The sequence below is a fragment of the Lupinus angustifolius genome, chromosome LG03, assembly GCF_001865875.1.
Source record: "Lupinus angustifolius cultivar Tanjil chromosome LG03, LupAngTanjil_v1.0, whole genome shotgun sequence".
Classification (NCBI taxonomy): Eukaryota; Viridiplantae; Streptophyta; class Magnoliopsida; order Fabales; family Fabaceae; genus Lupinus; species Lupinus angustifolius.
In genome coordinates this window covers 28232248-28245993 of record NC_032011.1, presented here as the reverse complement: position 1 = coordinate 28245993, position 13746 = coordinate 28232248, and the positions used below count along the sequence as shown (strand labels likewise).

General features: G+C 28.3%; 1 protein-coding gene across 1 annotated transcript; it reads right to left on the bottom strand.

Annotated features, from left to right (window-relative positions):
• On the bottom strand, positions 5651 to 7275 carry LOC109344345 (pathogenesis-related genes transcriptional activator PTI6-like). The gene has a single exon (XM_019583096.1). The coding sequence runs from the start codon at positions 7053 to 7055 to the stop codon at positions 5979 to 5981; it is 1077 nt and encodes a 358-aa protein (XP_019438641.1). The 5' UTR covers positions 7056 to 7275; the 3' UTR covers positions 5651 to 5978.

Here is a 13746-nt window from a genome sequence, read left to right as displayed (position 1 = left end):
ATGCACTTCAAAAAACCAATTGGTTGATGTTTTTACCAAGTTGTTAAAGAAGGAAAAGTGTGAAGAACTTAGACACGATATTGAAGTCATTAGTCTAGATAGTATGAATTAAGGGAGAGTGTTGAAAATAGTATAATTCATCTAGATAGTTTCGCTAATCGATTAAATTGATTGTTATTTCTGTTATAAATGACACTGTAGCTGAAATAAAAAGGGCGTGAAGTATTATTCCATTTTTCTCTATATACACATCTCTCTCGATAATCGATTACCCCATCTTTTAATCGACTAATTTCGATCTTTCTTTCTTTTCTTCCAACAGATAGTTGTTCAAGTAGTTCAAGGGAAGAAGTATCAGAAGAAGAAAGTATAGTCATTCAAATGAATGCTTACACTTCTGAGTTGAACAACTAGGTTTTAAGCCAAAATCAAAGAATCATTATTCATCTTCTTGCTCTCTTTCTTTATCATTCTTTTTCACATTCTTCTCTTGTTATTCTTGAGCAAAATTGCTCATATTTCATCATATTCTTCTATTGTTATTCTTGAGTAAAAAATTCTCATATTTCATCATCTTTTTGGGCCAAGAAACCAAGATTGTATTCTTCAGCATTGTTATTCTTGAACAAGTATTGTTCATATTTTATTGTATTCTAAAATTTTCTCATTCTTTGGCCAAGAAACTAAGATGATATTCTTGAGCATTGTTAGTCTTGAATAAGTATTGCTCATATTTCATCAAATTCTAGATTTCTCTCATTCTTTGGTCAAGAAAACAATATAATATTCTTGAGCAATAATATTATTTGATCTTCTTTCTATTATGTTCGTTCTTAATGAAAAACATCATTACTTTCATTGTCAATTCATTTTTTCCTAAGAAATTAATTCTCTTAGCACAACCTTGTTAGTTTCATGTGCTATATTTTGAAGAATTTGTCTATCTCTTTAAATTTATTCTATTAAATAGTCTTCTTTGGCTATCATTCTATGCAATTGGTGAACATAGACTTCAACGCGGCATATGCAAACTTGACAGAGAGACAAATCCAAAGACATGCAGACCTTCATTCAAAGGTTTTGGAATTGTCAACATCTACTCTCCAGATTGATGGGGAGTTAAAATATATTTTGTTAGTTTGAGTTAATATTATATTGTACTAGTAATTAGTTTAAGTTCACTTACCTTGCATAATAAACACTTGTTATAAACTTTATTTTCATAATTAAAATATGTGTAAAATAAATTTGTTAATTAGTTAGGAGTTGGGTAAAGTTAAATACATTGTATTTTCTATATAATATGTTCGTTAATTTCTTTGTAATCATTTCATTCAATCCATTTAATTTTATTCATTTAATGAAATTGACATTTTTTTTACTCTTTGATTTTTAATATATCTAACAAACAATAATTGAGAAAGTTTTCATTTTTTGATACATCATACTTAAGAAATTTCCTAATGGACATGATAGTTTTTAAAATATAACTACATTTGAATGAAATATCTTTTATTAGAATAGTGAAAATAGTATAATTCTAATAAAATGTTAACTCCAAGTTAGTTAGAACTTAGAAGAGATACAACAAACAAGTAAATTAAAAACCCAAAAAATTGACAAATAAAATTAAAAAAAATAGTTACTATAATGTCCCACTCTACAAATAATGACACAACTACATTAATATGATATATTTTTTTACAATGTGAATGAAAAACGTTTTTATATTGGCAACTTTTTTAATGATTTCTATCTATTTATAGGAATTCGTATCTCTTTATGTGAGAACGCTCTAAATGTACATAAAATATATTTAATAAGATTAACATGCATGTACTTGAACCTTTTCTCAGAAATATTGACTTATGCTGACTATTATGTTTAAAAGAAACTACTAACATCCTCCAACTCCATCATGGAACCAACATTCCTATGGATTAAAAATTAATTTAAATGGTCATCGAATATATCCTTAAAAAATCAGGCCTTTACTAAAATAAATAAATCAATACTTTCATAGTATTATGTTTTTGTACTAGGAATTGAATGCAAGAGAACATTTCAACCATTGAAAACAACAGTGGCGAGATACTAGGAATCTTTAATTGTGTCAATATCAACCTTCCTTTTTTGTCTCGTACAAAACTGTACCCTAGTTATAAAAAATTTGCCCTATGGAAATAGTATTTCCCTTTATATTTTAAAGAGTAATTACACTGACACCCCCTGAGTTTTAGTAAAATTATATAAATCATCCTTCATTTTTTATACCTACGCAAAGTTTTTATACTTTTATTACACTTATACTGACCACCCTGCATAAGAAATAAGTGTAATTTTTTAAACAAAAAATATGATAAATACAATTAAGTTAAACAAAATATGATATATTGTGTAGACAAGTCCAAATAATATACAAATCAATATATCTTTATTATTTTTTGTTACAAAATGCATCAACAATTCTAAAGAAATATTGTTTAAATCGCTCTTATAATATAATGTAATGAACCAAAAATAATAAAGAGATATTGACTCATATATTATTATTTGGACTTGTCTCCACGATATATCATGTTTTGTTTAACTTAATTGCATTTATCATATTTTTTGTTTAAAAGATTACACTTACTTTCTTATACATGGGTGATATGTGTAATAAAAGTATAGAAATTAAGGGAGGTTTGTGAAATTGTAAAAAAGTTAGGGATGTTTGTATAATTTTATTAAAATTCAAGAGATGTCAATGTAATTTATGTTATAATAGGGAAATATATTTTTTGTAGACAAAATTGTAGCATTGCTAGATTTAGACAGCTATTGTCTATTATTTGTGTCGTGTCATTCGGATTCATCTTCTATTTTCTGTTCAATCAATCAAAAATAAATCCAAAAAAAGATGAAATGTATAGAGATTTAGACTCTCTAATATATTTTATTTATTCATGTTTTAACCAGGAGCATATATTTGAAGTGGGAACTGGAGTTTAGGTTGTATTGATGTTGTTTGATTGAACTTGGTTTGTACTGACATATCCGACATAGATTGAACACCTAATCAGTTGTATTAGTTCATTGGTTCTCTCGAATTAGAATTAGAATTGGTATGAGCTAGTTTAACTGGCAAAAAAATCTACAGTTCAGTCAAAGCAGTTAAATCAATCAATTTTAAAAAAAGTTAAAACAATGTCACCTGAAGAAAAAAATCTTTTATTTTCCTAGTTATATTCATCATTATTGAAATTTTTATTATATTTTGATTGTTTAATTTATTTTTAACCATTTTAAATGTGATGAAACAAAAAAAACTTACATTTGATGATATTTCATATTAATTATGATATTTTGTAATAGTAAAATATATTTTTTTATTGATTATTTAATTAGATAACTTAATGATAATAATATATTTTGAACTTTGAGTATATTATTATTAAATAATATTGATTACCGTTATAAAGTTTTTACAACTTTTTAATATAAATTAATTTAATTTATGTGGTCCAAGTGTAAACCATTAATCTGACCGAGATGATGAATTATTAAGTTTAATAATAGTGATTAAAATGTATTAGAAAAAGATTGGTAAAATTTTATATGACGAAATAGTACATAAAAATATTAATCATAAGGGTAATGTATATTTTTTTTTCCAGAAGGTGGATGTGCAGACGTTGTTATAGGTGTGGCTCCATCACTAATTCTAACTAATTGAAGAAATATTAATTTTCATAAAAAATATTATATTATGTTCAAAAAAACAACTAATCTAAATCCAAAATATAGGATCCATTCTATCATTCTTTGGCCAGTTTGTTACTTTTTAACCCATCTTTACCTATTTTAGGTGTTGACCTCCATAAAATCCCGTAAAAGATTGGAAAAGGAAATAGTTATATTCAAAGTTGAAAGGGTCACTTAATTTGGATTAAAAACTGTTTAGCAACGTGATCAGTAAAACAACCACATTTAACATATATCAAAACTGAAATTATTTTTAAATCTTTTAAATGTATAATTAAATTCATATTAAGTTAGTTGTATAAATGCCCATTAAAATTCCACAGAAATGGCAAAATATATTAAGGTTATATGAATAGATGATTTTAACTTTGTGTTGAGTTAAGATGTGCTATAAAAACTATTAACTCGATATTAAAGAAATAGGTTAGGTTCAACGCTTCTTAGTAGGTTAAATACATTATTTCATAGATAATTTTTCTCTCTCTTTCCAACAAGTGTCTTAACTTTCCCTGTATTAATATCAAAATTCAAAATCATACTGACTATGTTTCACAGATGTAACTTATATGCTATTTGGGAGTTCATACTAGAGCTTATAAACCATAAATTGTTTGATAAAACTATCTTTTAAGCTTCATACTCTATACTTCAGTAACAAAGGAAGACAAATTCCAATAACATGTAACTTCTCCTTATTTAATTTGGAGCTATTATTAGAACAATAAAGTGAATCAATAGCTAATGAATTAGTGCTTAACAATTTCTTCGTGCACTAAAAAAGAACAATCCTAACATTTTAATCTGAAATTGTTAAATTATGTATTACATTCTTTACTTGGTATTATAAATATATTTGGACTAAAATTTTACGATAATAACAATTACATTAAACTAATCCTTACTCAGTAATCACTAATCAGTACTACTTCAATACCTATTTTAAAGTAATGTTATTTTGATTATTATTTTTCATGTTTAAATTTCTCAGTATTAAACTAATCCTTACTAAGTATTAAACTAATCCTTACTAAGTATTAAACTAATCCTTACTAAGTATTAAACTAATCCTTACTAAGTATTACATTCTTTAAAAATTTAATGTTGTTTTAATTATTATTTTTCATGTTTAAATTTCTGTAATATTTTATCAATTTACGTAAATAATAAGAAAGTAATGGCCACATAGAAAAAGTGTACATTAGGAAAAAAACTGCAACAAATATTACTTCATTAAAAAGTATTATAAAATATGTTTTTGAAAAAAAAAATCAGGAAGATAACAATTAAAACACTACCCTTTGCTTCAAATTTTTAATGTAAACACTATGGTTTCTCTTTATGGACTTGACTGATGTGGGGTAAGGTACTTGGACCAAAAACCACGACCATTTTTATGTTCACCCCGCGTGCAACTTGTAACGTTCTAAACGTTCACAAATAAAAAGCACAAAAAAAAAATCTATATAATTATACATATGATTTTTATACAACTAAATTATTTATTATTTATATTTAATGATGATCAATTTTTGAAAAAATAATCTAAATGAATAGATGATGAATTAATAATTGTATATAAATTTTTATATTTATAATACATAAATATTATTAGAAAAAATCAAAAGAAAATAAAAAACTCCTAAATATTGAAAAGGTCTCGAATTCACACACAAAACCCTTTCTTTTACACCCACCGCTCTGGACCCAACCGACCCGACCGGCAAACACCGCAATAAGCGCATGCTAGAATTGCCCCTTTATTGGTAATAATAAAACTGAACCATTCACATTCACTCATTAATTAATATTTTCTCATATGCATAAGAAATCAGATCCCAGATTTGTTTATAGCTATTTGGAGAAAATACAGTTCCCTTCCAAAACAGGAAATAAGAATCGGAAATTATTAAATAGTCGATAAACACGGATTAACATTTTCACAATAACACATAATAACATATATTACATTTCTTAATCTTAGCCACTCTAGTTATTCTCACTTTCTCAGTCTGAACAAAACTACTACACCCAACTCTACCCCGCTAGCTACTTATAACGGAGTACATAGAACTTAAACAAATATAATAAATAATTATGCTAATAAAATAATAATATCTGAGACCCCATCTTTTAGAACTTCATTATTTCTACCGGAACCAAAAACTCGCCGTGGAATGACGGCGGCGATATAACGACGGCAACAGGCAAAATCTATTTTTTTTCGCCACTACTCATAGAACAACGAGTTGATCTGAGGATGATAAAATGTCTTCAAAATAATCTTCCACTTGGCACAAACTTGATGGTTGAGAACATGCTTTGTCAAAATCAAAAAGCTCGTCAACAAGGTTAAAGTTGTCAAAAACATCATCTTCCGACAAAACCGGTGTCGTTTCATCCATCATCAGTGGCTGTTGTTGTTGTTCTTCGAATAGAACCACATCATCAAGATATTGTGGTGTTTCATGATCAAAAACTTGGTCCCAAAGAGGCATTTGACGTTGAAAAAATTCACCAGTTTCATCAAATAAACTTATCTCATCAAAAAAACTTGTTTCACCTTCACACTCTCTGAAAACATCTTCCACTAACATTTCTTGATTTTCTTCTGTTTGAATAGGCTTTTGAGATTCCATTACCTCTTCATTGCTTCTGAATTGCAGAACAGAAGTAGGAGAAGAAAGATTCACACATTGATCATCGCCGGAATCATAACTAGAATCGGAAGCTTCACCATTAACAACAACCTTTCTCACCGGTTTCACGGCGGCGACAACCGCAGTAGCTTCCTTTGACGGTGGTGTGAGGAAATTCGTCAAAGCATCAGGGCCACGAAACTTAATAGCAGCATTATCATACACCATAGCAGCTTCTTCAGCAGTTTCATATGTACCTAACCAGATCCTCACTCTTCTCAAAGGGTCTCGAATTTCTGCAGCCCATTTTCCCCAAGGTCGTTGCCTCACACCACGGAACTTTCTCCCACCGTTGACACCGGAAAAGGTCTTCGCCGGTTGACGGCGAACGGTGGTGCGGCCAGAAGCGGGTTTCTTTACGACGGAAACCGGTTTTTTCGACACAGTTTCAATATCAATATGGTTGACATAGCGCTTCATTCTTTTCCTATTTTGGGACACACCTTCTTCGTCGCTGGAAGAATCAGTAGCATCTGGATCAGTGACTGATATACGAACCACTCTAGGAACTATGGGTTCTGTGTTATTGCTACTAGAAGCTTTTCTCGGCTTTGCCAGCTTCTTGGTAACGCTGTGATGGATAGTGTATTTGCTTAGGATACTCTGTTCCATGACGATGATGTTCTTATTTTTGTTGTATAAAGGATAATTTGAAAAACTCGGAATATATTAGAACTGTGAAGTAGAAGGTTGAAGGGTTTATAATTAAAAGGTGAGTATGAAAGGGGAAAGAAAGAAAAGAATCACGGAAGAGGGTAGATAAGAGAGAGTGATGATAGGAATAAAGGGAAAAGAGTAAGCTTTTTTAAGGTTATGAAGGTTAAGAGTGAGTAAGAAATGAGATTAACAATTCTTATAGTAGAAAGATATGTGATGCTAGTATATAGTGATATTTGTTGAAACCTTTGGTGGCTGAAAGGGTTAGGTTAACAAATTCTTACGGATTCAAATAAGAGAAGACTAGAAGGCAAAAAAAACTGGAGATTATAATGGTGATTGATTGAATGAGCAAAGAGTAACAACTAACAAAATACTGTTAAGTTGCTTGGAGACTGAAACAACGAGATCGCTCTTTTATAGGATCAAAAATAGGAAAATATCAAAATATCACAAATTCTATTAAATTAATTCATAAATACCTTCCAAATATTTGTAGTATTTATTTCGAATTAAAATTTGTTTCCATATGAAGAAAAAAATAAAAAATGATGAAATAGGAGTGAATCCCCAACCCGCCGCATTATTGTGATTTAAAAGTTGTTTTCTTTTCAAAAATAAGAAAAATTATGAAATAAGGGTCAAACTCCAATGAGACTAAATTTAATGCCTTACAATATGCATCAATCATATTTCAAACAAATAAAAAGATATTATAACAATTAAAAATTTTAAATATTTATTATTTTTTATATGTTTTCCTAATTTTTATTAGTTTGATACATAATTTAGAATAACATATCCTTGTCGACTCGAACTTGATGTGTTCTTGTGATTTTGACACGTAGTAATCAATAAATATCAATGGTCATAGTTGTGATGAGTAATCATATATAGAACACAATCTCGAATTTTGTGTGTCACGTGAGGCCCAAGATACCCGGTCCTTTTACATTAATTCGTCATATTGTTTTGACTAATCGAGATGATATTTTCTCTAATTTACCTTTTCTTCTACTATTATGCCAAATCAGTGAACGTGATAAAAGGGTAAATGTCAGAGGGTAAATTGGACAATGTAGACTTTCATCACTGGAACACTTCATTTTGTACTGGCAAGTAGTAGTAGTGGGTGGGTCAATAACTCTTTTTAGTCGTGAAAAAATGTTTTTTTCTTTTGGGTAAAAGTTAATTTATTTAACATTTAATTTAACTTTTCACAGAGAGTAGAACAGAACGTGGCGAGCAACCTAGAATTCGCCGCCATTTACAATTCCTTTATGTACGTCTCTGGGTTTTTTCTACTCACTGTGTTACTTGAAAATATGCCAAATCTACGAGCTAATAAACTCCTTCTACACATTTTTTTGTATTACCAAGTATTGTCTCATATTATAAGTAGAGAATTAATTCATTTCATCATATTATAAGTAGAGAATTAATTCCGAAATAAATACTTGATTTTCCTAATAAATATTGCTTATAATAATCAAAGATTCACTTTAATTCTTAGAGATTTAGTAATATTTTATACTATTACACTAACTCGGTGGATCTAGACAAACGGTTTGATTGAGTTAAGAGTTTTAATGTATCTATTAACAATATAATAAAAAAACTCTTTCATATTACATGTCACATCTTCCTCACATGTTTTTCCTTCATGCTACATGTCATATTCTTCTCACATTTTCCCATCTTAAAATTGTCACATGTCACATCCCCTCACATGTTTTCCCTTCGTGCCACATGTCATATTCTCCTCACATTTTTCCATCTTAAAATTTCTAAGTTATTAAAAAATTAAAATAAAAAAAAAACTCATTCATGTCAAATGTTATTACTATGTACCTTCCCACACTATTCTTACTTTTTATATATTTTATATGTTAATAATTTAATACTAATTAGCGATTGGTCTATGTCGCTACCCCACCAAAATTGAGTGTTTACAATACCTATGTTTTGTTATATTAAAATGTAATAGACGTTGAGCATTAGATGAGATTGAAATCATTTTTCACATCCAAACTATTTATTTACACTAATCTATGTATATTATTTAACGTTTACTATTCATCTAAGAATAATTGCATTTTTACACCTCATCAAAGTTTTGTAACACTTTTCCAATTGAATTTTAATATTTTAGATTCTTTAAATTTTAATTTTTCTCTATTATAATTGAAAAATCAAATTCCAAATTGAAGTTTTATATAACTTTTAAATATATTTTTAATAAAAAACTCATTTAGTATAATGATTTGATTTCCATTTTCATTAAAAAAATCGTATTTAAAATTGAAAAAAGCATTTCATTTTCTATAAATTTTAAAATATTTATTTTATTAAAAATAATATGGTATCATGTTTCAGACTTTCACTTTGTTATTTCTATTAGATAATTCAAACTAAAAATTGCCATTTATTTTTCTTATATAATTGAATATGCAAATACACAGGTAATACGTGTATTCTTAATAATATGAATGTATAAGTAACATGTGTATTAACTATGTGAATGCATGAGTAACATTGTTTTCTTAGTAATGTGAATGTACAAGTAACATGTGTGTTTTTAGTCATGCGAATGTACGGGTCACATGTGTTTCTTAACAATACGAATGCACGAGTAACATATGGTTCTTAACCATATAAATGTACATGTAATATGTGTTATTAATCTTGCAGCAAAGAAATATTGTCTCGTGCATCACTGATGCACGGGTATCTTGCTAGTTACCAATTAGAAAATAACCCTTCTAAAATGATTTAAAATACGTTAAACCGTTGGTGGTCTAGACACACTGTTTGATTGAGTTAAGAATATTAATGTATTATTACTAATTAGAAAATAACCCTTCTAAAATGATTTAAAATATGTTAAAAATAATTTAATTATAATTTAAGAATTAATATATCATTATCTTCTCACTTTACATAGTTTTCGTCTTTTAGAAAAAGCTTTATCAAAATTATCAATAACATAAATATCATATATAATAGGATGCTGATTGTAATGTTTAAACATTTACTATGTCTGATTGGGTAGAGCTTTATCTCATGTGATGTGAAAAGTTTGAATGTCTCTTGTACTTGTTAATAATAATTCACTTTATTATGAAGAAAAAACAAAATAAAATCAAGCCTCTAATGTTATAGTTAAGGAACTCAAATATTTATACATTATATCAAACATAATTAGTTAATAGCGATATATTTAAATTAATAACTTATTTTCAATATGTATGTTTAGTTTTAATAAGAGATTCATATGCGAGAAGAAACAAGTTTAAAGTTTAAACACTTAATCATATTTCCAAAGGAATTAGTGTTTCAATTATTAAGTAAAGAATTTGAAAAGAGAGGGAAAGACTAAATATAGCAAAACACTTGCGTAGATATTTAAATTGGGACAATTTTTAAAATTCAGTTCCTACTCTAATGGGAATTGATAATGGCCGGGTCAAAATCATGCTAATTTATCCACATGCATGAGTGTTGGCGTAGTGGTATATAGAGGTAGATTACAATCATTAGGGATAACTACAATTTTATCCTTGGAAAAATTACTAGTAGGGGGACAATTTTGATTACGTCTTATGTATTAGTCTTGTACCCTAATAATGGAATAGCTAGCAATTGAAATAAAAAACAATTGTGCAAGTGTGCGAATTTAAAAAAATACAAATATGAATTACTATGCATTTTAGACATTATATGGGTGATTTTAAATTTGGAATAAATTATACAATTGAATTTATTTATTTATTTATTTTGTCCAAAGAAGACTCGTAAGGGGGTTTTAAGAGGAGGGAGAGTTGAGAAATTTTAGAAATGTACTTTGAAGAGTTTGAATGCAAAAAACACATTTTCTGTTTATAGAGTCAACATTTTGAGTATAAAAAGCAATGGATGCAAAATAAAATAGCCAAATGACACTCATATTCATGATAACCACAACCTACATTAACAAGCTATGTGAAACTTGATTAATGTAAACGGCTTATAAGAGGAGTCAGAGTTGAGAAATTGGCCTAATGCACTTTCAAAAGTTTTAATCCAGAAATTCATATTTTATATCTCATTGAGTCATCATTGTAAGGAGATTTTTACCCTAACCACCAAAATGACTCAAGAGCTAATCTAAAAACTATGTTGTGGGAATATCCGATTTATTTTTATTCTATAAAGTAGTGTTTGTGTAAACTTCTCTCAAATAAGTCTGTGTTCTAAAGGCTACGAACCCGAGACTATACGAGTTATTTTAATTTTATAAACTAGTGTTTGTATAAAGTTCTTCCAACTGAGCCTATGTTCAAAAATCTACTATCTCAAGACTATTAGTAAACTAGTACAACAACTTGTATCAATTAATCTGCATGGTTTGTGGTTGAAAATTGATGATATTGGAAATGCATTATTAAGTAGAAGAAATAATGATCGGAGAACTGCCCTTTATATAAAGCATGCACACGCACATGTACTTGGAATTCAACATGTAATGCTAATACTATATGGCACGTATAATGGAGTGCTAACTTAATTGAAATAGATCAATTTCTAAGCGGGGGATTTGATCACAAACTGTGAAATTAATTGAAATTTGTGAGAAAGCTCCAAAAACTTGGGAACTAAATGAGCAAGGTTAACACAACAATTCAAACTAGAGATTGCATATACATGTGACTAAGATTGGAAATGAGCCGAACCGAGTTGAAAAAATTGATAAAGATTAATTCGGCTCGAAACTCGACTCGAGTTCGATACGAGTTACTTTTTTAGCTCGAGTTTGGCTCGGTTAAAGTTCGTGAACTGTTCGACTCAGTTCGAATTTGTTCATTTAGACATATTAAATAGTTAATTAATGTTTAAAATTAATGCAAAAGATTTTATATATATAAATATAACATTGTTTATATATATAATAACAATAAATATAAAAAATAATAATGCATGAATCATAATAATTATAAAATTTAGTTTATAACTATCGAGCTAGCTTATGAACCTAACGAGTCGAACTATATCCAATTCAAGTTCAACTCATTTATCTAACTAGCTTAATTTCTAGCTCAAGTTCGGCTCATTTGATTCATGAACCAAGTTTATCGAGCTAAATAACGAATCGAGTTTCGAACAAATATCGAGTTGCTTCGGTTCATTGTCAGCCCTATATTTGACCATGTTTATACATGAAAGTTCGTGCTAGAAAGATACAAAGTTAGCTTTATTCATATGTATTTTGCTGCTTGGTAAAATAAGGCAAGAATAGCTAAGTTTTGACCATAATTTTGTCAAATTTATAAATAAAAAATCTTTAAAGTAATAAGGTTATAAATGTAAGTTCATGAGTCAATCGGACAAGGATCCTCTGTCCCAAAAAAATCATGCCCTCATGTCCCTAATCAATAACTTTTCTCAAAATAATATAAAATATTAATGTATGTTTTTTATATTTTCTTTTCTCAATTAATTGACACATTTTAATTGACTTGGTACACCATTGGGGACCAATGAGTACAGGAGATCTCCATCCGGGTCAATCCGACCTTGAGGATCAAGGAAAACACCCAATCACCCAAATAATACTTGTAAAGCTAAAACATGCATGAAACAAAGAGTCCGATTGTTTGGTTTTATTTCACTAAATAGAAAAACCGATAAAGACATAAGAATAATGATAGTAATTCTATAGTTTGTAAAGGATAGTCTTATGAATGCTTGTGACCTAGTTCTCCAGCTAAGAAATACATCTTTATGTATGAACTAAAGATTGGTGGTTATGCATTCTCAACAAGAGTTGGAAAAAATAAAAAATAAAAAATTGTAGATCTATTTAATTTAATTTAATTCTACTATAATGGAGAGACTGTTTTTGCCATTTTGGAATTGACAGGCAATTTTAGTTTATATAACATTGTTTGTGGTTAAATACATGTGGTATTGAAAAGAGAATCATATACTAATATGGTTGTTGTTATCATAATATGTGGTTTTCCTCTAGGGTGTAAAAGAGTATATGTTTTATGTAGCAACACATATGCACACATTACTCATGGAAATTGGTTTAATTAATATATGATTAATTAGTTTCCTTATAATCTATTTGTGGGTTGAATTTTTGAGGATAAGGAATAACTTCAGATATATATCACAAGTATATTCTATAACTTTAAGTCTTTTCATTCTCATTTCCTTCCAAAATTTAATTTGTAAACATACTATAACTCATATATGTGTGGGATGTTCTGTATATGCATCATGTGTATGGTTCTTAGAATTACTCATATTTATGATACTAACACATTATGTCTATTGTGTGGTACGGATGTTTTGTGCATAAGTTCATTTCATGTGATACAATTATCTACTATCCCAAATCGGATATTAAATTATATCCCTACCAATAATAATGGAACAAAAATAAAAAATAAAAAATATTTAATTTTTTTAATTAACATAATATGTTTTATTAATCTAAGATATGATTTATGACATCAACTAAGATAGTAGATCATTGTCCCTCTTAGTCTTATCATTTGGCTAAGATGGATAGAGTTAATTAATGAATGATTCATTGGTCCATACTCCATACACTATATTTAGACCTCCTTTCTTTATTTGTACTTATTGGCTCAGATGT